Source organism: Phyllobates terribilis, unplaced genomic scaffold (genome assembly GCF_046119375.1).
Source record: "Phyllobates terribilis strain yellow unplaced genomic scaffold, ASM4611937v1 Scaffold_2__4_contigs__length_985480577, whole genome shotgun sequence".
NCBI lineage: Eukaryota > Metazoa > Chordata > Amphibia > Anura > Dendrobatidae > Phyllobates > Phyllobates terribilis.
This window is the reverse complement of record NW_027362762.1, coordinates 312,824,558-312,851,345: the sequence shown is the minus strand read 5'-3', so window position 1 is coordinate 312,851,345 and position 26,788 is coordinate 312,824,558. Positions and strand designations below refer to the sequence as shown.

The 26,788-nt window shown below is 42.5% G+C and overlaps 1 protein-coding gene across 1 annotated transcript in view; it reads right to left on the bottom strand.

The window, feature by feature from the left end:
- Window positions 1-10,277: 10,277 nt before the first annotated feature.
- The window catches only part of TNFSF13B (TNF superfamily member 13b), an 85,288-nt gene continuing 68,777 nt past the window's right edge, over window positions 10,278-26,788 (bottom strand). The window contains exons 4-6 of the mRNA XM_073670419.1: window positions 19,250-19,362; window positions 17,792-17,942; window positions 10,278-11,430 (exon numbers count right to left, since the gene is read on the bottom strand). Coding sequence (XP_073526520.1) covers window positions 11,318-11,430; window positions 17,792-17,942; window positions 19,250-19,362 — 377 coding nt within the window. The 3' untranslated portion in view covers window positions 10,278-11,317. The remainder of the gene's footprint in view (window positions 11,431-17,791; window positions 17,943-19,249; window positions 19,363-26,788) is intronic.

The window sequence follows — 26,788 nt, the reverse complement described above, 5'->3', positions numbered from 1 at the left end:
TGTGTTAGTTGTGTCTTCTGAGCAGTTTGTCAGCTTTTGGACACCTTTGAAGGTGTTTTCTATGTGTTTCTATGTGTTTTCGTTTGCCTGCCATTGGTTTTAACTGTGTTCGACGAACAGTTCGAAGAACAGTTCGGCGAACATACGGGTGTTCGACGAACCGAACCGAACTCGAACACTACGGGGGTGGCTCAACACTATTCCTTACACACCTGAACAAAATGGAGTAGCAGAAAGGAAAAACAGAACTCTGACTGAAATGATAAGGTGTATGCTGACAGATTCCAAACTATCAGAGAAATATTGGGGTGAAGCAGCAATGACAGCTAGATATCTACAGAACCGACTTTTTTCTAGAAAACTGAAAAAAAAAACATATGACCTGTGGCAAGGTATGAAACCAAGTGTAAATCATTTAAGAGTTTTTGGTTGTAAAGTTTTTGTATTCATTCCAACAGAAAAACATTCCAAACTTCAAAATACAGTACAGACCAAAAGTTTGAACACACCTTCTCATTTAAAGATTTTTCTGTATTTTCATGACTTTGAAAATTGTACATTCACACTGAAGGCATCAAAACTATGAATTAACACATGTGGAATTATATACTTAACAAAAAAGTGTGAAACAACTGAAAATATGTCTTATATTCTAGGTTCTTCAAAGTAGCCACCTTTTGCTTTGATTACTGCTTTGCACACTCTTGGCATTCTACTTGATGAGCTTCAAGAGGTAATCACTGGAAATGGTTTTCACTTCACAGGTGTGCCCTGTCAGGTTTAATAAGTGGGATTTCTTGCCTTATAAATGGGGTTGGTACCATCAGTTGTGTTGTGGAGAAGTCAGGTGGATACACAGCTGATAGTCCTACTGAATAGACTGTTAGAATTTGTATTATGGCAAGAAAAAAGCAGCTAAGTAAAGAAAAACGAGTGGCCATCATTACTTTAAGAAATGAAGGTCAGTCAGTCCGAAAAATAGAGCAAACTTTGAAAGTGTCCCCAAGTGCAGTTGCAAAAACCATCAAGCGCTACAAAGAAACTGGCTCACATGAGGACCGCCCCAGGAAAGGAAGACCAAGAGTCATCTCTGCTTCTGAGGATAAGTTTATCCGAGTCACCAGCCTCAGAAATCACAGGTTAACAGCAGCTTAGATTAGAGACAAGGTCAATGCCACACAGAGTTCTAGCAGCAGACACATTTCTACAACAACTGTTAAGAGGAGACTTTGTGCAGCAGTCCTTCATGGTAAAATAGCTGCTAGGAAACCACTGCTAAGGACAGGCAACAAGCAGAAGAGACTTGTTTGGGCTAAAGAACACAAGGAATGGACATTAGACCAGTGGAAATCTGTGCTTTGGTCTGATGAGTCCAAATTTGCCTGGTTCTCACCATGAAGCATGGAGGAGGAGGTGTGATGGTGTGGGGGTGCTTTGCTGGTGACACTCTTGGGGATTTATTCAAAATTAAAGGCATGCTGAACCAGCATGGCTACCACAGCATCTTGCAGCGGCATGCTATTCCATCCGGTTTGCGTTTAGTTGGACCATCATTTATTTTTCAACAGGACAATGACCCCAAACACACCTCCAGGCTGTGTAAGGGCTATTTGACCAAGAAGGAGAGTGATGGGGTGCTACACCAGATGACCTGGCCTCCACAGTCACCAGACCTGAACCAATCGAGATGGTTTGGGGTGAGCTGGACCGCAGAGTGAAGGCAAAAGGGCCAACAAGTGCTAAGCATCTCTGGGAATTCCTTCAAGATTGTTGGAAGACCATTTCCGGTGACTACCTCTTGAAGCTCATCAAGAGAATGCCAAGAGTGTGCAAAGCAGTGATCAAAGCAAAAGGTGGCTACTTTGAAGAACCTAGAATATAAGACATATTTTCTGTTGTTTCACACTTTTTTGTTAAGTATATAATTCCAAATGTGTTAATTCATAGTTTTGATGCCTTCAGTGTGAATGTACAATTTTCAAAGTCATGAAAATACAGAAACATTTTTAAATGAGAAGGTGTATCCAAACTTTTGGTCTGTACTGTAGGTTCAAGGAAGGAATATTTGTTGGATGTAGTGAAAATTGCAAAGGATATAGAATCGTAGAACAGTGCCCACAGTGAAACATGAAAAGCCAGCAATTCATCAGCAGCATACACCGGTACCCGACAATTTATAACAGAAAAATAGAGCATCACACATAAATTAGATAGGTAGAAACATGTCAGTCACATATATTATAAAGTAGAGTGACAGTGTTGGTTACTATACTTGCCATTTAGTGTTAAAATAAAGGATTTATTAAAAAAAAAATTGGCTTAGGGTTCCCCGTAATTTTAGTCTCTAGCGGAGGTTAAGCAGACTGCTGGGGCAGATATTTGAAGCCTGGAAGAGGGTAATACCCACAGAGCTTCCCAGGCTACTAATATCAGCCCCCAGCTGAATACCTAGCCTTTACTAGCTATTAAAATGGGGGACCCCAAAAAAAAATGACGTGGGGTCCCCCCTATTTTAATAGCTAGCAAAGGCTAGGCAGACAGCTGGGGGCTGATATTAATAGCCCAGGAAGGGTGCCATGAATATTGGCCCCCTCCCAGGCTAGAAACACCAGCCGTTAGCCGCCCCAGAAATGGCGCATCCATAGGGTGAGCCAATGCTGGCACTTAGCCTCGCTCTTCCCACTGCCCTGTAGCGGTGGCAGTGGGGTAATAGGGTTGGGGTTGATGTCAGCTTATAATGCCAGCTGACATCAAGCCCAGGTTAGTAATGGAGAGGCGTCTATAAGACACCCCCATTACTAACCCCATAGTCAAACTTAAAAAAACCCCACAAACATCCAGAATAAAATCCTTTAATTGAAATAAACACACAATTCTTTAATGTTCTAAATTAAACCATACTTACCATCACTCCTATTCCAGCTGAAGCCAACGATCTCCTGCAATAAAAATAACTGCTACAGGGCAGTGGGAAGAGCGAGGCTAAGTGCCAGCATTAGCGCATCCTATGGATGCGCCATTTCTGGGGGGGCTGACGGCTGGTGTTTCTAGCCTGGGAGGGGGCCAATATTCATAGCACCCTTCCTGGGCTATTAATATCAGCCCCCAGCTGTCTGCCTAGCCTTTGCTAGCTATTAAAATAGGGGGGACCCCATGTCAGTTTTTTTGGGGGGGTCCCCCATTTTATTAGCTGGTAAAGGCTATGTATTCAGCTAGGGGGCTGATATTAGTAGCCTGGGAAGCTCCGTGGGTATTACCCCCTTCCCAGGCTTCAAACATCTGTCCCAGCCGTCTGCTTAACCTCCGCTACAGACTAAAATTACGGGGAACCCCACGCCAATTTTTTTTTAAATAAATCCTTTATTTTAACACTAAATGACAAGTACAGTAATCAGCACTATCACTGTACTTATTATATATGTGACTGACAAGTTTCTATCTATCTAATCTATGTGTGATGCTCTATTCTTTCTGTTCTAAATTGTCTGGTACCGGTGTATGCTGCTGATGAATTGCCGGCCGGCTTTTTTAAAGAGACAAAAAATTATTATTATTTTTTTTTAATAAATCCTTTATTTCAACACTAAATAACAAGTACAGTAACCAACACTGTCACTGTACTTATTATATATGTTACTGACATGTTTCTATCTATCTAATCTATGTGTGATGCTCTATTCTTTCTGTTCTAAATTGTCGGGTACCGGTCTATGCAGCTGATGAATTGCCGGCCGGCTTTTTTAAAGAGACGGGTGCATGAAAATCGGAGGACACTAGTGTGTTCCAAGTGCCCTGCTATGTTTTTCATGCACCCTCCTATATACCCTGCCTGCCTATATATTCTGCCTATATATTCGATTTGGGCAATTTTTGACCTTCTGCAGACCGCCGGGGGGTACCACCAGAAAAATGCTTGAGTTTCCCATAGACTTACATTGGGCTCGTTGCTCGGGTCAAGCACCCGAGTATTCCAATGTGCTCGACCCGAGCTTCGAGCACCCGAGCATTTTAGTGCTCGCTCATCACTAGTGAGTAACAGTGTGACATTCATTGAGGATCTAAATGAAGACACTATGATTTCACTGGAAACAAAAAATTAGAAAAACAACAATGATATAGCTGAAGGAATATCTGATGAAAAAGAAGTTGAAATTAATAAACAGAATATTGAAAGTGAAGAGAAACAACTACAAACAGACACAGAACCAAGACGTTCAATACGAGAAAACAAAGGAAAACCACCAATACGCCTTTCATACAAGGCAAGTACAAGTAAAATTTATGAGCCTACCTCTTGGGAAGACATATCTCGACTTCCTGAAGAAGAAGCCAATAAATGGATAGAGGCAACAGAAATAGAAATAAAATCCATGCATGACTCAAAAACATAGACACTAACAGAATTACCAGAAGGAAGAAAAGCTATAGGATGTAAATGGGTTTTTAAAGTAAAGTACCGAACAGATGGCACAGCTGAACAATACTGAGCAAGACTCGTAGCTAAAGGGTATTCTCAAAAATATGGAGAAGACTATGATGAAACATTTGCTCCAGTTGTCAAACGTACTACAATAAGAACTTTATTTTCAGTTGCAGCAATGAAACAAATGGAGCTGAAACATCTGGATGTAAAGACAGCATTTTTAAATGGAAGTTTAACAGAAGTTATTTACATGGAACAACCTCCAGGATTCAAAGATGAAAGTAACTCAAACATGGTTTGCAAATTACAAAAAAGTATATACGGTTTAAAACAAGCTGCTAAAGCGTGGAATGATAAAAGCACGGAGGTTCTCACAAATGAAATATTTAAAAGAAGCAAAGCTGTTCCTTGCCTGTACACAAAAAGACTAATAGACAGATGGATCTATGGACTCATATATGTTGATGACATTTTAGCTTGTTTTGAAAAAGAAAGGGATAAAGAGGACATACTAAAAATCCTGAATCAACATTTCGAGATCAAAGACTTGGGAAATGTGAAACAGTACTTAGGAATACATATAGAAAGAGAAGAAGATAGAAGTTTCCTACTTAATCAAAATCACATGATTCAAGACATAACGAAACATTTGGATTGAAGGATGCAAAATCAGCAAAGTCTCCAATGGAATTAAAGAGATGAATAGTGAGAAAAATGTGTTACCAAATAATGAAGAGTACAGATGTTATGATCTGCAACAATAACTAAGGAAAGATAGGGGAAAGCTGTCCCTACAGTAAGACTATGCTGAATCCCTACAATGTAGCGGGCTGCCTGTTCCTTGTGAACAGACCCGCCTTAGTCCTCAGCTAGTCTGAACGAAGACCTATAGAAATAAGGGAGGGGTCCCTAAAAGAACTAAGGACTGGGACAAAAATGGGACACCTCATAAACAGAAATTGTTGTAGAACACAAAAGACAAACTGACAAAAAGTACTAGAGGTCCCAGAGGACCAAGCAAACTGACAGAGATAGGCACCGAAGCACCAGGCTAGCAAAACAGTCAAACAACACTGAAGTCCAGCAAAGCCATAAGGGCGGAGCTGGAATATATAGGCAGATGGTCACGTGACCGCAAAACACAAGATAGAAAAACTAACAGGAGGGTTCTAACAGTACCCCCTCTTCTATGAGGATCCTCCGGATCCTCCAGGCCCAGGCCTATCCGGAAACTTCCTGTGGAAAGCTTTAACAAGCCTAGGAGCAGAGACATCATCCGTCCTTACCCAGGAGTTGTCTTCGGGACCGAAACCCTTCCAGGGGACAAGATACTGTAATCTCCCTCTATGCCATCTAGAATTCAAGATACACGAAATTTCAAATTCGCCGTCTTCCACCACAGGGGGAACTGTGACAGTGGCATCCCTATCAGATACGTCAGCCTTTTTCAACAAGGAAACATGAAACACAGGATTAATCTTCCAGGAAGTAGGGACATCCAACCTAACAGCAGACGGGTTAACAACCTGAAGCACTTTAAATGGACCCATAAACTTATGACCCAGTTTTTTAGAGGGAATCCTCAACCGCAGGTTCTTTGAGGACAACCAAACCATGTCACCCACAGTAAACAAAACCTCTTTACGTTTCCTGTCAAAATACTTCTTGGACTTCTTGTTAGCTTCTTGAAGGTTGCAACGTACATTAGTCCAAACTCTCTCCAAATCACAGGAAAAATTCTCCTCCTCCGGTACCGCCGACCCTAATTTGGAGAACGAACCAAAAGATGGATGTCTCCCAGTACAACAAAAAAAGGAGAACATCCAGCAGAGGAGGATGTATGATTGTTAAGAGCAAATTCTGCGAGAGGCAGAAACTCAGACCACACCTCTTGATTGTCTGCCACAAAACAACGCAAAAACTGTTCAACATCCTGGTTCTTTCTTTCAGTCTGTCCATTAGACTCAGGATGATAACCAGATGAAAATGACAAATGGACTCCCAACCTGTCACAAAAAGCACGCCAAAAGCGAGCCACAAACTGAGGTCCTCTATCAGAAACAATATCTGTGGGAACGCCATGTAGTTTGACAATCTCCTTACAAACGCCTTAGCGAGTGTCTTGGCGCAGGGCAACTTAATGAATGGAACCAAATGACACATCTTACTAAAACGTTCCACGACCACCCAGATGACAGTAAAACCCTCGGACAAAGGAAGATCAGTAATAAAATCCATTGTGAGATGCGTCCAAGGCGCACTAGGAACTTCCAGATGGCAAAGCAACCCCGCAGCAGGAGTATGTGAAGCCTTTGACCTAGCACACACAGTACACTGACGCACTCACTTGATGACTTCCCTCTGCCATCCAGGCCACCAAAAACTGCGACTGAAAAGTCCCTTAGTCTCCAAAATTCCTGGATGACCCGCCAACCGAGACTTATGACACTCCACAAACAAATCTCTCCTAAAGGCTCTAGGCACGAACAACCTCCCATGGGGAGTGTTAGATGGAGCATCATCTTGAGCTTTCAGAATCTCATTCGACAAAACGGAGTCCAATGCCGCCACCACAACTCCTTTCTGTAAAATGCTCTCCTCCTCCTCGGCACCGACCGTAGGAGAGAAGCTGCGAGATAAAGCATCGGCTTTAACATTCTTAGTACCAGGGATATAGGTAACAGAAAAATGAAACCGGGAAAAAAAAGTGCCCACCTAGCTTGACGGGCATTCAAGCGCTTGGCAGCATCCAGATAGATCAAATTCTTATGATCTGTGAAAACTTGAATAGGAAATCTAGCGCCTTCCAAAAAATGATGCCAATGTTCAAACGCAAGTTTAATAGCCAGCAACTCCCGATTTCCAACATCATAATTCAGTTCGGTTTCCGAAAATTTCCTCAAAGAAGGCACAAGGATGTACTCCACCCTTGCTCTCCTGAGACAAAACTGCTCCGACCCTCACCGATGAAGCATCGACCTCAACCAAAAAAGGCTTGTTCTCATCAGGCTGCATAAGGATAGGGGCAGAACTGAACCTCTCTTTGAGATGCACAAATGCTTCAATGGCCTCAGTAGTTCACTGGGCCGTATTCGCACCTTTCTTGGTGAGATCGGTTAGAGGTTTAACAATTACAGAAAAATTCTTAATGAATTTCCTGTAATAATTGGCAAAACCCCAAAATCTCTGTATAGGTTTCAAACCAATAGGCCTAGGCCATTCCTGCACAGCCTGAACCTTCACAGGGTCCATCTCAAAGCCCTCGCTGGAGACAATGTAGCCCAAAAAACGAATTTTCTGCACAGCGAACTCACATTTCTCCAGTTTAGCAAAGAGTGAATTATCACTCAATAACTGCAAAACTTCAAGTACACTCTGCCAATGGGACTCCAGATCTGGTGAATAAATCAAAATGTCATCCAAATACACAACCACATTCTTACCAATCAAAGGTCTCAGGATGTCATTAATAAGGTTCTGAAAAAATGCAGGTGCATTGGTAAGACCAAAAGGCATCACCAGATTCTCAAAATTACGTACCGGAGTGTTAAAAGCAGTTTTCCATTCATCACCCTCTTTCACTCGTAACAAATTGTATGCCCCCCGGAGATCAATTTTGGAAAACCACTTGGCTCCCACTAACTGGTTAAACAAGTCAGGAATTAACGGCAATGGGTAGGAATTGCATACGGTAATCTTATTAATTTCACGAAAATCCAGACATGGACGTAAACCGCCGTCCTTTTTTTAACAAAGAAGAATCCAACTGTCACAGGCGACTTAGAAGGTCTAATGTGACCAGCAGCCAGGCTATTCTCTATGTACTCCTCCAAAGCCTTTCTTTCAGGGATAGTCAGATTAAACAAGCGACTTTTGGGAAGAGTAGCACCCGGAACAAACTCAATAGCGCAATCATAATCCCCATGAGGAGATAAAACTTGCGACTCCTCCTCCGAAAAAACCCTCCAAAAATCTTGAATAGGTACAGGTAATTCCCCTTTTTCCACAGCCGCAATGCGACCATTACAACATTTATCATAGCACTTCGGACTCCAAGACTTAATAACATTAGTAGACCAGTCCAATAAAGGATTGTGCAGTTTTAACCAAGGCAATCCTAGAACAACTGGAGAGGGCAAATTATCCAAAACAACCAAGTCCAAAATTTCTTGGTGAACTCCATTGATAGTGAAGGAAAATGCAGCAGTCTTGTGAGTAATACATTTCAAAGGAGTGTTATCAATTACAACCACAGAAATAGGTGATGACAAAGGTTTGGATTTCAATTTAAGGTTTTCCAAAAACCCTTTATCAATCACATTAAGTGTTGAACCACAATCCACAAATACCTGAAATTCAATCAAATCTCCCTACAGAGTAGTACTCCCAGAAAGAAATACTCCTGCAGAGTGTAAAAAAGCTATATGGGCGTAACTGACCTTTTTTTTTTCTTTACTTAAACGACGCTCACAATACTTAATCAAATGGTCAGCTTTACCACAATAAAGAGATAAATCCTCGGCGAATCTCCGGTCTCTTTCCTGAGAGCGGAGTGACATTGCCCCCACCTCCATTGGTTCTCTCCTGTCAGAGCAGATTTTCTGGGAACTAGGACCTGACGTTACAGGAGTCTTTACATCATTCACCCTGGACCTCAGTCTCCTGTCCACATGAACATCTAACTGCATAGCTTCCTGCAGAGTCTCAGGTGCAGGGAATGCAATTAGCAAATCCTTAACCCTTTCACTCAGACCAGCAAGAAATAAACATATCAGCGCAGAATCATTCCATTTAACTTCTGAGGCCCATCTTCTGATGTGTGTGCAATAATTTTCAACATCATCTGACCCCTGATTCAAACGTCTAAGTTCTGATTCAGCAGATGAGATTCGATCAGGATCGTCATATAATAGCCCCATAGCAGAAAAAAATTCTTCAACAGAACTTAAACATGGATCATTAGGCTGGAGAGAAAAGGCCCAACCCTGTGGTTCTTTGCGCAAAAGTGACATAATAAAACCAATGCGCTGTGATTCATTCCCAGAGGATCTTGGTCTCAAACGAAAATATAACAAACAAGCATTTTTAAAGGAAAAAAAATCTTGCTGTTTTCCATAAAAAACATCAGGCAGTCCTGCCTTGGGTTAGACAAAATGCGCTCCAGGACAGCGACTCACGTGTTGTTGAAGCTCAGCCACCTCCAGAGACAATCCCTGCAGGCGTTGAGCCAACTCCTGGACGAAAACCATACTGATCCCCGAATTTCTTTCCTTTTAGTTTTTTTTTTGGGCTGGACTTACTGTTATGATCTGCAACAAGAACTAAGGAAAGATAGGTGAAAGCTGTCCCTACAGTAAGACTAAGCTGAATCCCTATGATGTAGCGGGCTGCCTGTTCCTTGTGCACAGACCTGCCTTAGTCCTCGGCTAGTCTGAACGAAGACCTATAGAAATAAGGGAGGGGTCCCTAAAAGAACTAAGGACTGGGACAAAAATGGGACACCTCATAAACAGAAATTGTTGTAGAACACAAAAGACAAACTGACAAAAAGTACTAGAGGTCCCAGAGGACCAAGCAAACTGACAGAGATAGGCACCGAAGCACCAGGCTAGCAAAACAGTCAAACAACACTGAAGTCCAGCAAAGCCATAAGGGCAGAGCTGGAATATATAGGCAGATGGTCACTTGACCGCAAAACACAAGATAGAAAAAACTAACAGGAGGGTTCTAACAACAGAATGGCGATAGGAAAATTACTTTATCTAGCGACTGTTACAAGGCCAGACATTGCAGCAGTAGGAATTCTGAGTAGAAAAGTGTCCAAGCCAAATAAAGCGGATTGGAATGCTGTGAAGAGAGTAATACATTATTTGAAAGGAACCAGCAATGTTAAACTGAAACTGCCTACAAGTGATAAATGCATTTTAACTGGATACGTTGATGGAGATTGGGCTGGAGATCCAAATGACAGAAAATCTACCAGTGGCTATCTTTTCTTTCTCTCGGGTGGACCAATTAGTTGGACTAGTAAAAAACAATCAATAGTAACGCTGTCGTCAACAGAAGCAGAATATGTTGCAGCAGCACATGTGAGTCAAGAAGTTCTATGGTTAAGACAATTGCTAACAGACCTAGGACAAGCACTGTTGGAACCAAAAAAAAATAAATGAGGACAATCCGGGATGTCTTGTTCTTGCTCAGATGGAAAGAGTTAACCCAAGAACCAAGCACATTGATGTGAAGTATCATTTCTTCCATCAGGAACAAGGAATCCTGAAATTAGAATATTATCCAACTGAAGATATGACAGCAGACATTTTCACAAAGGCATTGAATGCTGGAAAAACAACAGAGGCTAATGAAGAAATTGGGTTTGACTGAATAAGTCCTTACTGAGAAAGGGTGTTGGTATATGCAACAGTTGTGGACTTCTTTGTTTGTGTGAAGGAGGACTTTATGCTGATCGGACAGTAGATGGCGATGTTGTGTAAAGTTTCCTTGTTTACTGTATTGTAAAAAGAAAAAGTCTCTCTTGTATTTTCTGTTTTTCTCTTACTTCCTGGTGCAGTACTGTGCGACTGTGCGTTTTTTCCTTTACCTCATGTTCTGAAAAGTAACAGCTTTTTATCACATGTAATCTGCTCTGTGAAGTCTCTACCGCAACTGTGGGTATCCAGAAGCTGTGCAACAAACTTAAATCAACATTCCACTTAAACTTGCAGGAAAATATTTATTCCAAGAAGTAACATTCAATGACTTAAAGGCAGCATTCTTCCAGTACGTTCTGTACCAGTAATAAAGCTTATTCCTGGACTTTCAAAGACATCTCACTTTTTTTTTATTTGACTACTTGATTTCAAAGGGAAGACAAAAATGTTATATGTTTCTCTCTATTCACAAGAGTTTAATTGCCCCAAAGAAAGTACTATGTCCAAGTAAAGAAATGTTTGCATTGTTTCTTGGTATTATAAGAAGAAGTTCATCACCTTCATCCAATTTTGCAACTCCTAGAAAATAAAAATGTATGAATATTGGGTTCAGGCTGTATAGATTTCTTATTTCAGTAATCTGAGAAACTGCCAAACAAATAAACAAACCATACTAGAGAACTAAAAATGAGGGTACAATGCATGTAGAAAATTATAGAAATTATATAATTATTGCACATAAATAGTATAGTGCGGTAACAGCAGCAAGCTGAAAAATACAAATAATACCTATAAATAATTAGAGTTCAGTTTTAAAAAAAAATTATAGTTCTTTATTTAATCATGAAGCCATTAAATGGTAGTTAAAAACAAAGCAACAGAGGATAATGAAACATCAACAGGGGCCAATTTTGATTTTTCCTACCAAAACTGATAATGATAGAAAAAAAGGGTATGGAATATGGACCATGCCAGCACACCATGAATATGAATAAAAATAAACAATAATACATATCATATAATATAAAATTATTTTTAAGTATCAGTAGGGGTAAACTGCATGGGCTTAACCCCTTAACGACCTTGGGTCTTTTTGTTTTTGCGTTTTCATTTTTTGCCCCCCTTCTTCCCAGAGCCAGAACTTTTTTATTTTTCGTTCAATATGGCTATATGAGGGCTTATTTTTTGCAGGACGAGTTGTATTTTTGAACGCCATCACTGGTTTTACCATATCTTGTGCTGGAAAACGGGGAAAAAATTCCAAGTGCGGTGAAATTGCAAAAAAATGCAATTCCACAGTTGTTTTTTGGGTTCTTTTTTTACCACATTCACTGATTGCTAAAACTGACCTGCCATTATTATTCTCCAGGTCATTACCAGTTTGTAGACACCAAACATGTATAGGTTCTTTTTTTTTAAGTGGTGAAAAAAAAATCAAAAGTTTGCTAAAAAAGAAAAAAATGGCGCCATTTTCTGAGACCCGTAGCACCTCCATTTTTCGGTATCTGGGGCCGGATGAGAGCTTATTTTTTGTGTGTCAAGCTGATGTTTTTATTGATATAATTTAGGGGTAGATCCGATGTTTTGATAGCCCGTTATTGCATTTTATTGCAATGTTGCAGCGACCAAGAAACCGTAATTCTGGCGTTTAGAATTTTTTTCTCATTACACCAATTACCGATCGGATTAATTCTTTTTTTATATTTATAGATCGGGCAATTATGAACATGGCTATACCAAATATGTGTATGAGTTTTTTTGTTTTTTGGGACGAAAGGGGGGTGATTTAAACTTTTATTTTTTATTTTTTTTATATTTTTAAAAACATTTTTTTTACACTTACTGCTTGCTTCAATAGTTTCCATAGGAGACAAGAAGCAGCAGTTGTCTGATTGCTGCTACTGCATACAGGCGAGGAGCAGATCGCCTGTATGCAGTAGAAATGCTCATGTGCTATGAGCGCCGACCACTAGGTGGCGCTCATAGCAATTGAGACATGACAACCATAGGAATCTGCTGCAGACCCTGGGTTGTCATGCCCACCCATCGGTGACCCGTGATCATGTGACGGGGTCACCGATGGGCAGGGCCAATGCCGCACTTCCGGCGCGGCAATGTTAAATGCCGCTGTCAGAGATTGACAGCGTCATATAACTGGTTAACAGCTGCGGGTGGATCGCGATTTCACCTGCGACTGTTGCGGGCACATGTCAGCTGTAAGAATCAGCTGACATGTGCCAGGTTCAGTGCAGGCTCAGCGCCAGAGCCCCCGCTGAACCGGCCTTTCCGACCTGGTGCGTTCTATTACTGACCAGGTCAGAAAGAGGTTGTCCACTGCCCTAGCTTAGTTACTAATTTTGCTAAAAATACCTAAGAATAATGCTACTAAAGAAACCCAAATACTCTTTCTGCCAATTTTCATGTTGATTTTTGCCTTTCTGCTTCATTTCCTGTCCCCTGGCATCAGCTCTGTTGTTAGAGCGATCACCTCCTTTTTAGAATTCTCTGACTACATTTCAGCCCTTGCGCTTGGCTGCAAGCCAGCAGAAAGCACCCCCATAACTCTGATTAAACTCCTCCCAGTCCTCCTTCTCCTCCCCCAGCTTTATTCACAGTCTCAACATATCCTGTTGAGGAGACTGCTGCAGACAAGTCACTGATACAGTGCATAGTAATGACCCAAAGCACCAGAACCCCAGCCCTGGCAATAAAGATTATCCCCTGCTCCCCCTCACTGAGTAAGCATGTTCTACTGTAATAGGACAAATGGGGAGATGGATATGTATGAATGTAGGTATATAATAAAGGGAATACAGTAGTGTGCATATATATTACAGCCTTTGTAAACCAGGAGAAGGACATGTATTATGTCACGTACACTGTAATTATATAAGTATCAAAAGACTGACCGTCACTTCCAAACAGAAAACTGGTGTGTGCAGGTGTTTACTAAGAGTAGCCAACTCCATATATAACTAACAAATAAGATTGCACTTTGTAGCGCTATAGTATGAAAACATGAAATATATGAAATTTGAATTCCATTACTGCTCTAGAAAATAGGAAAAAGTGAGAATACTTAGCGCATAAATTGGCCAACTCATATCTACCCAGCAGCCACGATATGGTGATTTTCTCTGCTGAGACGTATCCTTTCTGATGTGGGGCATAATAATACGTACCTGCGCCCTGGGCCTTAATGACCAGGTACGTATAATTACGCCTCTGCGATCGCGCCGCACAAAAGCTGTGCAGGTGCAATCGCCGCCTGGTGTCAGCTGATTCTAACAGCTGACACCCGATACTATGTGCCAGGAGCGATCCCGCACAGCTCCCGGCACATTAACCCCCGAAATGCTGCGATCGACGACATCCATGACGACATCCAGGTCACCGGGCATCAGGAAGTTAGATCGTGCACAGTGCATGATCTATCTAACTTTTGCCTGAAGGGCTGACAGCCTGCATAGCACAAGGATGCTGCTGCATCCCTATGCTATGCAAGCGATCAGGCTGCAAAAAATGAAAGTCACATAGTGGGACAAAGTGTAAAAGATAAAAACAGTGTCAAAGTGAAAACAAACAAAAAAAATAATCCAAAAAATAAAAATATACTGTACTCATAAATGTGTCGTACCTCTGGATTCAAAATGTTCACTATATCCCTTGATAAAATCCTTGAGGGGTCTAGTTTCCAAAATGGGGTCACTTGTGGGGGGTTTCCATTGTTTTGGCGTATCAGGCGCTCTCCAAACGTGACATGGCGTCCGCTCTCGAGTCCAGCCAATTTTGCGTTCAAAAAGTTACACAGTGCTCTTTCCCTTCTGAACCCTGCCATGCACCCAAACAGTGTATTTTCCCCACATATGGGGTATCTGCGTACTTAGGAGAAATTGCACAACAGTTTTGGGGGTCTATTTTCTCCTCTTACCCTTGTGAAAATAAAAGATTTGAGGCTAAAAGATCATTTTTTTGGAAAAAGTTTGATTTTTTTTTTATTTTCTCAGCTCTATGTTATAAACTTATGTGAAGCACCTGGGGGTTCAGGGTGCTCACCACACATCCAGATAAGTTCCTTGAGGGGTCTAGTTTTGCAAAATGGGGTCCGTTGGGGGCAGTTTCCACTGTTTAAGCACATCAGGGGCTCTCCAAACGCGACATGGCGTCTGCTAATTATTCAAGCAAATTTTACATTCAAAATGTCAAATGGCGCTCCTTCCCATCCGAGCCCTGCCGTGCGCCCAAATAGTGGTTTTCTCCCCACATATCGGGTATCAGCTTACTCAGGAGAAATTGCACAACAAATGGTATGGTGCAATTTCTCCTGTTACCCTTATGAAAATGCAAAGTTGGAATCTGAAAAACATTTTTGTGTGAAAAATGTGAGCATTTTATTTTTACAGCTCAATGTTATAAACTTTTGTGAAGCACATGGGGGTTCAAGGTGCTCACCACACATTTAGAAAATTCCCTGAGGGATATAGTTTCCAAAATGGTGTCACTTGTGTGGGGTTTCCACTGTTTAGGCACATCAGGGGCTCTCCAAACGCGACATGGCATCCGCTAATTATTCAAGCAAATTTTACATTCAAAAAGTCAAATGGCGCTCCTTCCATTCCAAGCCCTGCCGTGTTTCCAAACCGTGTTTTTTTCCCCACATATGGGGTATTGGTGTGCTCAGGAGAAATTGCACAACATATTTTTGGGTCCATTTTTTCCTGTTACCCTTGCAAAATTGTAAAAATTTAGGTCTAAAGTAACATTTTTGAGAAAAAAGTTAAATGCTCATTGTTTTCTTCCACATTCCAAAAATTCCTGTGAAGCACCTGAAGGGTTAATAAACTTCTTGAGTATGGTTTTGAGCACCTTGAGGGGTGCAGTTTTTAGAATGGTGTCACTTTTGGGTATTTTCTGTCATAAAGGCCCCTCAAAGTCACTTCAAATGTGATGTGGTCCCTAAAAAAATGGTTTTGTAAATTTTGTTGGAAAAATGAGAAATCGCTGGTCAAATTTAACCCTTATAACTTCCTAACAAAAAAAAATGTTGATCCCAAAATTGTGCTGATGTAAAGTAGACATGTGGGAAATGTTATTAATTAACTATTTTGTGTGACATATCGCTCTGATTTAAGGACATGAAAATTCAAAGTTTGAAAATTGCTAAATTTTCAAAATTTCCACCAAATTTCTGATTTTTTTTCACAAAGTAATGCAAGTCATATCAAAGAAATTTTATCACTATCATGAAGTACAATAAGTCACGAAAAACAGTCTCAAAATCAGAGTGATCTGTTGAAGCCTTGAAGCCTTCCAGAGTTATTACCTCATAAATTGACAGTAGTCAAAATTGTAAAAACTTGCCTGGTCATTAACGTGCAAACCACCTTCGGGGGTAAAGGGGTTAATGGGACTCCTCTCATGGGCTGATAGCCTACAATTATATGGGAAATTTGAATTGCATTACTGCTTTAGAAGATATTTATTTCTCAGTACTGCTTCAGTGATAATAGCCCAGTTTTTGTGGCAGTAATTAATTTATCATGCTAGCTGTGAAAAGATATATGAAGCACATGTCAGTGACGCATGTTGGTGTGATGGGGAAATACATTTTAATTTGTATAATGCAAATTGTTGCTGGAAAGTGTAGTGAGTGATGTATTCAAATACTTGTTACTACACATGTAGGCAATTTAATTGGGACTTGCAATTTCCTACAATGTGCTGAGATAGTTGGAAACTATTAATGATCCTGAAAACCTGCTAATGGAGCTTCTGTGCTAATTTTAAATGTGTAAAAGCACAAAACTGATCACCATATTTGACTTTAAGCACTTTTTGTGTCAACTTTTAGATGGCCCGGGCTGGTTTATTTATTTATAGGGTTTAGGCACACTAAATGAGTACATTATTACTTTGAGGGCTGCTTCTGTACATTTATTTTGGGGGAGATGGACAAACTATTAATATGGGAAGCATAATGCTGCAGCTCTACTTGGGATAATGTTTTGGGTAACGGTTACTGTAACTGTTGGGACACTGTAGGGGTATTTTGGCACAATTATTTTAAGAGACACTATAATTTTGGAGGCACTATGCAAACACCATGCTTGGTAGAGATATTTGGGGGGAAACTGTGAGTACCCCTACTGTTTGAGACATGGTTTGGGGCATTCTGGGGGCACTCTGATTGGTACAAGTATTTCGGATGCATTACACGGAGGTATTGATATATAGTTGGCCTTAAATATTTCTAGCAGACAAAAATAAATCCCATTGCTATGGAAATAAGTATTAACTTTGACAAGTGCGCGTGGGGATTTTGAGTTTAGAAAGTAGAAAGAAGAACAGAAAAGTAAGGAGCTTCTGTAAAACAACAGTTAGGTAAAAAGGTTGATAAATCTTAAAGGGAATCTACGACCAGGTTTTTTCTACCCCATCTGACAGCAACATGATGTACAGCAGTGACCTTGATTCTAGTGATGTATCACTCACTGGGTATGCGTGTTTAGTTTTGATTAAAAACTTTTATCTGCTGCAGATCTAGCAGTTCTCTGAATGCTGAGCTCTGCATAACCCCGCCCACACCAGTAATTGGCAGCTTTCTGTGTACACTGTGCATAAGCAGAAAGCTGCCAATCAGTGCAGGGAGCGCAGTTATACAGAACTCATGAATACTGAGGACTAGATGGAAGCAGGTTTACTTGTCCCCTAGTGATTGTGATTATCGTCTGCAGAAAAACAGTGATTTATCAAAACTACAGAAAGCAGTTTATTAAGTGAAATCAGGGTCACGGGCTCTACATTATGCTGCTCTCAGATTAGGTAGCAAAAGTCTGGCTACAAATTCACTTTATCATCATATACTTGACAAGGTTAGTGATATTAATGTGTAGCACTTAACTTGAAATATATAGTTCCTGTATCACCACTTATCACTTACCTCCTGTGAAACATGAATTGTTTGGATTAGACTTTGGCATATTTTGTATGCATGTAAACAGAGTAACCAAACTCGGATCATCACCCACTATATGTATATTTTTCCTCAGGATTGTATGACCCATAGCAAACACATCATCCCTATAGCAAACCTTAAAAAAAAAAATCATTGTTTAGTAATAGTCATACACTCTAGAAAATGTACTGTTAAAATAGTCAAACTGCTTTATTTCTTCTACTGTATATTGTTTTGTTTTCACTGTTATGTTATTAAAATATTACTTTAATTTATTTTTCTGCCAACCACATCTGCTCTTCTCAAAAGTCTAGTAAAATCTCACAATAGTTTTTTATTTTTTCACTGACTTTACATGGGTATAACATGACATTTTGTCATCTGCATTATGGTAATACTCGCACCCCCTGTAGATCTACTGACCTACATTAAATTAAGTCACCACAGGCTTTCTGTCAACGCAATAGGGAAACATGTCTTGGGGTAAACCAAAGGAATGGACTTGCAACCTTATTACAACATCAGCTATTAATTACAGTCAGGACAAACTAAAGAACAGCTCCTGTGCCCTTCTTATTACCATGAAATACTTTTCTGTTAACACCATACACTAGAGATGAGTGGATCAGGTAAAATGCAAATTGGCCTGTTCACACAGATTTTTCCAGTAAACTGGATATTAAAAGAAGTTATTTTCTGTAAATTTAATGTCCAATCCTTATACTCAACTCACCGCTCACCTCTCCAGCCCCTCTGCGCCTCACCATCATTCATCAGGTTCTCACCACATCTTCAGGTCACCACCATTTAGGCTGAAAATCCTGGGCCTCTCACACTGGTCTGAGACTTCCAACTTTGATGGAGGGTTCTGGGCATACACACGCACGATATCATGATGCTGTGACCTTTCTGCACCCTCCCAAGTGTCCTCATCATAGCCAGAAATACTGGACGGCACGTGAGAAGCCAAGGAATTTCAATGCAAGTGCTCGGTAATCTGAAGATATAGCAAGGATTGTACAGGTGACATGGAGGGTAGAGAGGCAAGTATAAAGATTTTATTTTTTTTTATAATTTTTTCCTTTTTATTTAATTTTCTGTGCTTCATAAAAATGGTGGCCATTTTGGCGAATTCAGATTTTTGTAAAATTTGAATAGAATTCAATTCCACTCAAATTTATTCACTCATCTCTACCCTATACCTCTAAGGTAATAGTATACCATACGATGGAAAGGGGTTAAAGGAGTTGTCTCAAAGACAATACTTGCCCATATCCCGTTTTAGAGCATAGTTCACCATTTCTGAAATAGAGCGGAAAGATGTTCTGACAGACTCAAGCCCTCTAATACTAGATTTTTCCTAAAGGCAATTCCTTTAATATTAGAATAAATGATAAAATAACATAGAAACTCAGACACAGAACACACTGTATTATACCTTACCTGGCCATATATGAAAAATAATCCACTTTCTTTTATCATCATTTTATTCAGGCTTTTTTCAATAGCAGTTCCCTGCTTAAAACTAAGAATCCAAGGTATTAAAGTATTGTCACCTAAAATGTAATGGAAAAAAATGTCATGTGATGTATGTGCTAATGTTTTATGAAGGTGCTTTATTTATTTTTCACATTAAAATAGATCTTCCTACCTGTCCAAGGTAGACCACTCAATACATTAGTAATTGAGATGACGTGATAAATATAATTTCATTACCAGTGGGAGTTTTCTAATATGGATTAGTCAGTATCCATCCACTAAAGCTCTTTTTGTCACTTTTTAGATAGAGGTTGCACAACTTAATGTTGAAACATCTGGCTTTGAAATGGAAGCATTTAAAACTCTAGACCCCAGCTGTCATGACAAGCTGGTGGTTTAGTGGCCAAGAACCTAGTGATAGGTTTCCCTCAAACTATTTCACATTTAGCCTTTTGTAACTAACCTTTATTTCGGGTTAATCAGCTAGAAATTTTGGGTTTCACAAACATTGCTCTTGACCCAGATGTATGCAACTAAATATCTATAAACTCTTTTGGCATACCTCTGGTTGATAGTAGTCTATGGGCACATTAGTCATTTGCAACAGGAGCATTTCTAGATGTATATGCCTAATATACTGCCCAAAAGCTTTATGAACCGTTGAAATATCTAGTGGAGTATATTGAACTAGGTGTCCTTCAAGTGACTTAAGCCCCCGTCTCACATAGCGATATCGCTAGCGAGATCGCTGCTGAGTCAAGGTTTTGGTGACGCAACAGCGACCTCACCAGCGATGTCGCTATGTGTGACACTTTGCAACGATCAGGCCCCTGCTGTGAGGTCGCTGATCGCTGCAAAGTGTTCTGGACCATTTTTTGGTCGTTGGCCTCCTGCTGGCCGGCACACATCGCTGTGTGTGACCAGCGGGACCAACGATCAGGCTGGTAACCATGGTAAACATCGGGTTACTAGGGGCATGCGCGCACTTAGTAACCCGCTGTTTACCATGGATACCACTCTGCTACGGTGCGCGGGAGGTTACCGCTCACCTTAGCAGAGTCGTATCCATGATAAACATCGGGTTACTAAGTGCGCGTATGCCCCTAGTAACCCGATGTTTATCATGGATACGACTCTGCTAAGGTGAACGGTAACCTCCCGCGCACGGTAGCAGAGTGGTATCCATGGTAAACAGCGGGTTACTAGGGGCACACGCGCACTTAGTAACCCGATGTTTATCATGGTTACGAGCCTGCTCCTGCTTCAGCAGCAGGCTGGTAACCGGGAGCAGGACATCGTGGAACGATTCTTTCCACGATATTGCTGCTCCCCTGATCGCTGGTGAGCCTGCCTGTTTGACAGCTCACCAGCGATGTATTAGCGACGCACCAACAGGTCATATCGTTGTCGGGATCGCTGCTGCATCGCTTAGTGCGACGGGGCCTTTAGGCATTTTGGATGCATCCGAAGAAATGATTCAGTTGAGCAACACCACAGCTGTGTATTGTTAAGTTCTTGGGACCAATCTATGGATATACAGTTGTGCTCAAAAGTTTACATACTCGAGCAGAATTTTTCCTTTCTTGGCCTTGTTTCAGAGAATATAAATGATAACATAAAAACTTTCTCTACTCATGGTTATTGGTTGGGTGAAGCCATTTATTGTCAAACTACTGTGTTTTCTCTTTTTAAATCTTAATGGCAACCAAAAACATCCAAATGACCCTGATCAAAAGTTTACATACCCCAGTTAATTAATACCGTGTATTGCCCCCTCTAACATCAATGACAGCTTGAAGTCTTTTGTGGTAGTTGTGGACGAGGTTCTTTATTTTCTCAGATGGTAAAGCTGCCCATTCTTCTTGGCAAAAAGCCTCCAGTTCCTGTAAATTCCTGGGCTGTCAAGCATGAACTGCGCGCTTGAGATCTCCCCAGAGTAACTCAATGATATTGAGGTCAGGAGACTGAGATGGCCACTTCAGAACCCTCACTTTGTTCTGCTGTAGCCAATGACAGGTCGACTTTGCCTTGTGTTTTGGATCGTTGTCATGTTGGAACGTCCAAGTACGTCCTATGCGCAGCTTCCGGGCTGATGAGTGCAAATTTGCCTCCACTATTTGCTGATAACGTGCTGCATTCATCTTTCCTTCAACTTTTACCAAGTTTCCTGTGCCTTTGTAGCTCACACATCCCCAAAACATCAGCAATCCACCTCCGTTATTTACTGTAGGAATGGTGTTCCTTTCATCATAGGCCTTGTTGACCTCTCTCCAAATGTAACGTTCATGGTTGTGGTCAAAAAGTTCAATTTTGGTCTCATCACTCCAAATTACCTTCTTCCAGACGTTTTGAGGCTTGTCTCTGTGCTGTTTGGCGCATTGTAGGCAAGATACTTTGTGGCATTTGCGCAGTAATGGCTTTCTTCTGGTGACTCGACCATGCAGCCCATTTTTCGTCAAGTGCCTCCTTATTGTGCATCTTGAAATAGCCACACCACTAGTTTCAGAGAGTCTTGAATTTCAGCTGATGTTATTCGTGAGTTTTTCTTTGCATCCCGAACAATTTTCCTGGCAGTTGTGGCCAAAATGTTTGTTGGTCTACATGACCGTGGTTTGGTTTTTACAGATCCCCTGATTTTCCATTTGTTAATCACAGTTTGAACTCTGCTGACTGGCATTATCAATTGCTTGGATATTTTTTTGTATCCCTTTCCTATGTTATACAGTTCAACTACCTTTTCCCGTAGATCCGTTGACAATTCTTTTGCTTTCCCCATGACTCACAATCCAGAAACCTCAGTGGCTGGATGAAAGATGCAAGTGTCTGTCTGGATCCCAGAAACTCACTCAGCTTTTATGCACACAAACACTGATTACAAGCAAACAGTTCACAGGTGAGGATGTTACCTTTAGTAGCCATTCAAACCCATTTGCGTCAAATTCTGTGCATGTTATCAGGCCAAAATCACCAGGGTATGAAAACTTTTGATCAGGGTCATTTGGATGTTTTTGGTTGTCATTAAGATTTAAAAAGAGAAAACAGTTTGACAATAAATGGCTTCACCCAACCACTAACCATGAATGGAGAAAAAGTTTTTTTTGTTATCATTCATATTCTCTGAAATAAAGCAAAGAAAGGAAAAATTCTGCTGGGGTATGTAAACTTTTGAGCACAACTGTACAACGCTTGTGTTATGATGCATTGCCCTGCTGAAAGTGTTCTTGTGCTATAAGATAAACAGCTACCATGAAGGAATGAATTTTGTTGTTCGCAATGCCCTGGTGAGACCTACTGTCCATTTATGCATATGTATCAGAGATGCCGAGTGTGCAAAAAAACATTTCCCCCACTATTATTCTACTTTCACCATCCTAGAATATTGATACTTGACCGGAAAGGTTCATTAATTTATTCCACTTGCACCAAATTTTTACCCACCCACTAGCAGGGTGCAACAAGACACTGGATTCATCTGACCAGACAATGTTTTTCCATTGCTTAGTGTTTCAATTTTTCCAAATTAAAGGGGTTGTCCACAAACAGTGTACATTTTAATCAATAAATCTTGGAATAAAAATTTGTGCCGCAGTTGGATGTGTTAAAAAAAATGTTCCTGTGCTGAGATCTATAAATGTGCCCCTGCTATGTACTGTGTAATGGCTGTGTCTGACCATGCAGGAACATGGTCTGATCATACCACTTTTCCTGGGCAGGCGGGGAAGCAAATAGTTTATTGACTGCCCAGAGACTCCAGTTCAACCCCTAACCATGGCATACAAAGACATCCACAACCTGTCTCCTCCATACATCTGTGACCTAGTCTCCCGGTACACACCTACACACAACCTACGGTCCTCACAAGATCTCCTTCTCTTCTCCACTATTATCTCCTCTTCCCACAATCGCATACAAGATTTTTCCCGTGCATCCTCCTTACTCTGGAACTCTCTACCCCACCATTTCTGACTCACGCCTACTGTGGAAACCTTTAAAAAGAACCTAAAGACACACCTCTTCTGACAAGCCTACAACCTGCAGTAACTAATCCTCCACCACACTGCTGCACGACCAGCTCTACCCTCACCTACTGTATCCTCACCCATCCCTGACTGTGAGCTCTCGCGGGCAGTGTCCTCTCTCCTCCTGTACCAGTTGCCGTTGCGTTTTTCTTCAAGATTTTTGTAATTGTTTTTACTATGTATACCCCTTTTTCACATGTAAAGCGCCATGGAATAACTGGCGCTATAATAATAAATAATAATAATTTTAGCAGGGGATCACAGCTGATTGTTTCTGTGAGGTAAAGCATTTGCTGCTTATTTTTAAACAGAATACAAACACATGGGCCATGCACACGGTGAACAAGTCTGTAGGACAGTGTTCACACCACCAAAAGACTGAAACACACAAGGACACAGTAAAACAAACGTATGAATACTCTGTTGTAAAAACGTAACAGTAAACAGCAAGTGCTAGTAAAAAGGTGATAAAAAATAACAGATTATTTATACGTTTGTTTTACTGTGTCCTTGTGTGTTTCAGTCTTTTGGTGGTGTGAACACTGTCCTACAGACTAGTTCACCGTGTGCATGGCCCATGTGTTTATATTCTGTTAAAAAAAAGCAGCAAATGCTTTTGTGGAACCCCAGGGGTCTGGTTACCACAGTAATAGCAATATTACGTCTGTGAGCAGGTGGGAGGTCTCCTGGTCAGGAATCCTAAGCATGCCACACCTCCTGCCCAGTCCTGGGAGGGGAAGAACTTCCCCTATATAAACTGGGGCTGAGGTGGGGTTAGAAAAGAACACAGACAGAGACAGAGACACAGTCTGGTCTGGTGTGGATCAGTTACAGGGAAAATAAGAACAGGAGCTCTGTGGGAGCAGTGATAAAAGGAGTCCGGGACTGGAAGCTGTAGAGCTCGTCCGGACTGGAGAGATCTCACCGGACACGGAGTCCGAGGCTGTGGGGACTGTTCCATACCCAGCAGCAGAAACCGACCGGCAGGGGATTTCAGGTCCTCTGGCCAAGAAACCTGAAGGCACGGTCACACGCAAGGGACCAGCACCGCCATCGTGGAGCGGAGGCTACCAGAAGGCCCCGAGTCACCGGCCATACGGGTGAGCACCACACGGTACACTCAGGGACGTGGGCTACTTTTACCCGCTTTTAGCAAGGTAGCCAAGAAGAGTACAGTTAGTTGGGGAGGCCTACAACTCCGCCTGGCCAGGGGAGATCCTGTCTGCTCACGGACTGACCAGACCCCGACCGCTAGCCAGTACTCCCGGGAGGGTCTATCTTTGTCACCAGTAAAGACCCTGAACTACACCGCACCGTCTCTGAGTGGTTCCTGGTGCCTGCGTGCAATTCTACCATCCCCATCATCCACGTCCGCTGCCCTGAGGCCATACCCCTCCCGTTGGGGGTTATACTACCCACGCTGCACAACTGTACCACCGGCCTCAGCGGTCTGCCCTGCAGCGGCGGTTTCGTAACCGCATTCAACGGGTGGCGTAGTTGAACAATATCACATCTGCCACTAAAAACATCGCCACTTAGTTTGACACCCTGGGCACGGACCGGGTCACCGCCACGAGGACTACCACCCCCAACAGATCCGGCTCCGGGTATTCCCCAAACATGGCCCAGGGGGCGCGTCAACTTTTGGCGTAGTCGGCAGGATCTCGTGCCCGCAACCACCGGGTACTGCGTGCCTGAAAAAGAACTGTTAAACTTACCTGTGGTGAAGATTCCCGCCATCCGACGCCATCTTTTGCCTTCTTCCCGCCATCCATGGAGTTTTCCCGCCATCCGACGTCATCTTCTGCCTTCTTCCCGCCATCCGTGGAGTCTTCCCGCCATTGGACGCCATCTTGAGGACGCCGCGTGGGAAGAAGAGGGGCGTGGACTCCGAAAGCGCGCGAGAACTGAAGCCCCGCCTCACGTCCGGACGTTGCGTAAGGTCCTGGAAGGAGCCCAGCAGACGCCGACGTCACAGGAGCGCGACGGAAGGTCCTCAACCCTGACGATCCACTGCGGAGCCACGGCCTACGGAAGAGGATCATCGCAAGGTAGGCCACGGTCCACTAGGGGGGAGGAGGATGTCGGATATGGAGGAGAGCTTCACTGCTACAGCCACCGCCAGCACCACCGCTGCTGCGGTCATGCCTTTCACCATGCCCTACATCCCGGGGGCAGCCTGGCTACCCCAGTACTCAGGGGAGTCCCATACCCTAAATGACTTCAGAGAAAGGCTGGATAGCCTCTTCCAGGTGTACCCCCTCACAGAAGAGCAAAAAGTGAGCATCCTGGTGGCTCAATTAACAGGGGCAGCCCAAAGGGAGGTAAAGTCCTGGCCACTTGGGAGGAGGACGACTGTCGCAGAGATACTAGCCCGGCTGAAGGACACCTTTGATACCCGTACCTCAGCCGAGATCAAGCTTAGATTCTACGGGTGCAAGCAGCGAGCACATGAGAATATAAGGGACTATGCGCTAAACCTACAAGAGGCCCTGAGAGCCATTAAGCAGGCCGACCCTGACGGCGTGGGAAACGAAGACAAACTGTTGACTGAACAATTTATAGAGGGTCTACATTGTAATGCCCACCGAACCCAGTTGCGGGCCATGGCCTTACAGGACCCTCATCTGGACTTTGCACAGTTCAAGGACAGAGCCATCCGGGTGCTCCGAGAACCGGCACCAGGTGGCGCTGTGACCCACAAACGCCCTGCTACCACTTACCACCAGGAGGGGGCGCCCTTGTCGGCAGGGCCTGTGGGAGCTGATGCGCAGGCTTTAAACAATGACCCGGCTACAGACCTGCACCAACAGGTCCAAGAGCTAACTAAAAGCGTTGCCGCGCTAACCCGAACTGTGCAGTCTTTACAAGGTTTCTACTCCAGGGAAGATCCAGCTGGCATCCGGACCGGAGGATATCCCGTGGCGCCGACCAAGGAGGACCCCACCGGCCAGAGGAAGACCCAGCGACCGATACAACGAGGACGGACAACCCATCTGCCGCCGCTGCAATCAACCCGGACATATGGCAAGGTACTGTCCTTTAAAACCGGCACAACCTGGGGTAGAGGGCCAACCCCTAGGAATAAGATCACCAGGCCCATCGAACTGGCATGACAAATACGTGGGAGGACGTCCAGTCTTGCCTGTAGTACTGGATGGCATTCCTATGAGTGCCCTACTTGACACCGGGTCACAGGTCACCACCATCCCGTACGTGCTCTTCAAGCAGTACTGGAATGACTCGGATATAACCCGCTACCCAGACGACGACTTGAGTATCATCGCCAGCAATGGTCAGCCCGTGCCACAGATCGGATTTAAAGAGATGACCATTAAGATCGGTAAAGTCAAACTGGCAGCACAGGGACTGATCATTGTAGACATTGACAAGCGCGAGAGTCACCCAAAGATAACTCTAGGAACTAATGTGATTGAAAATTGTCTTGCAGAGGTGATTCTCATTTTACAGCAGGTTGCCAAGA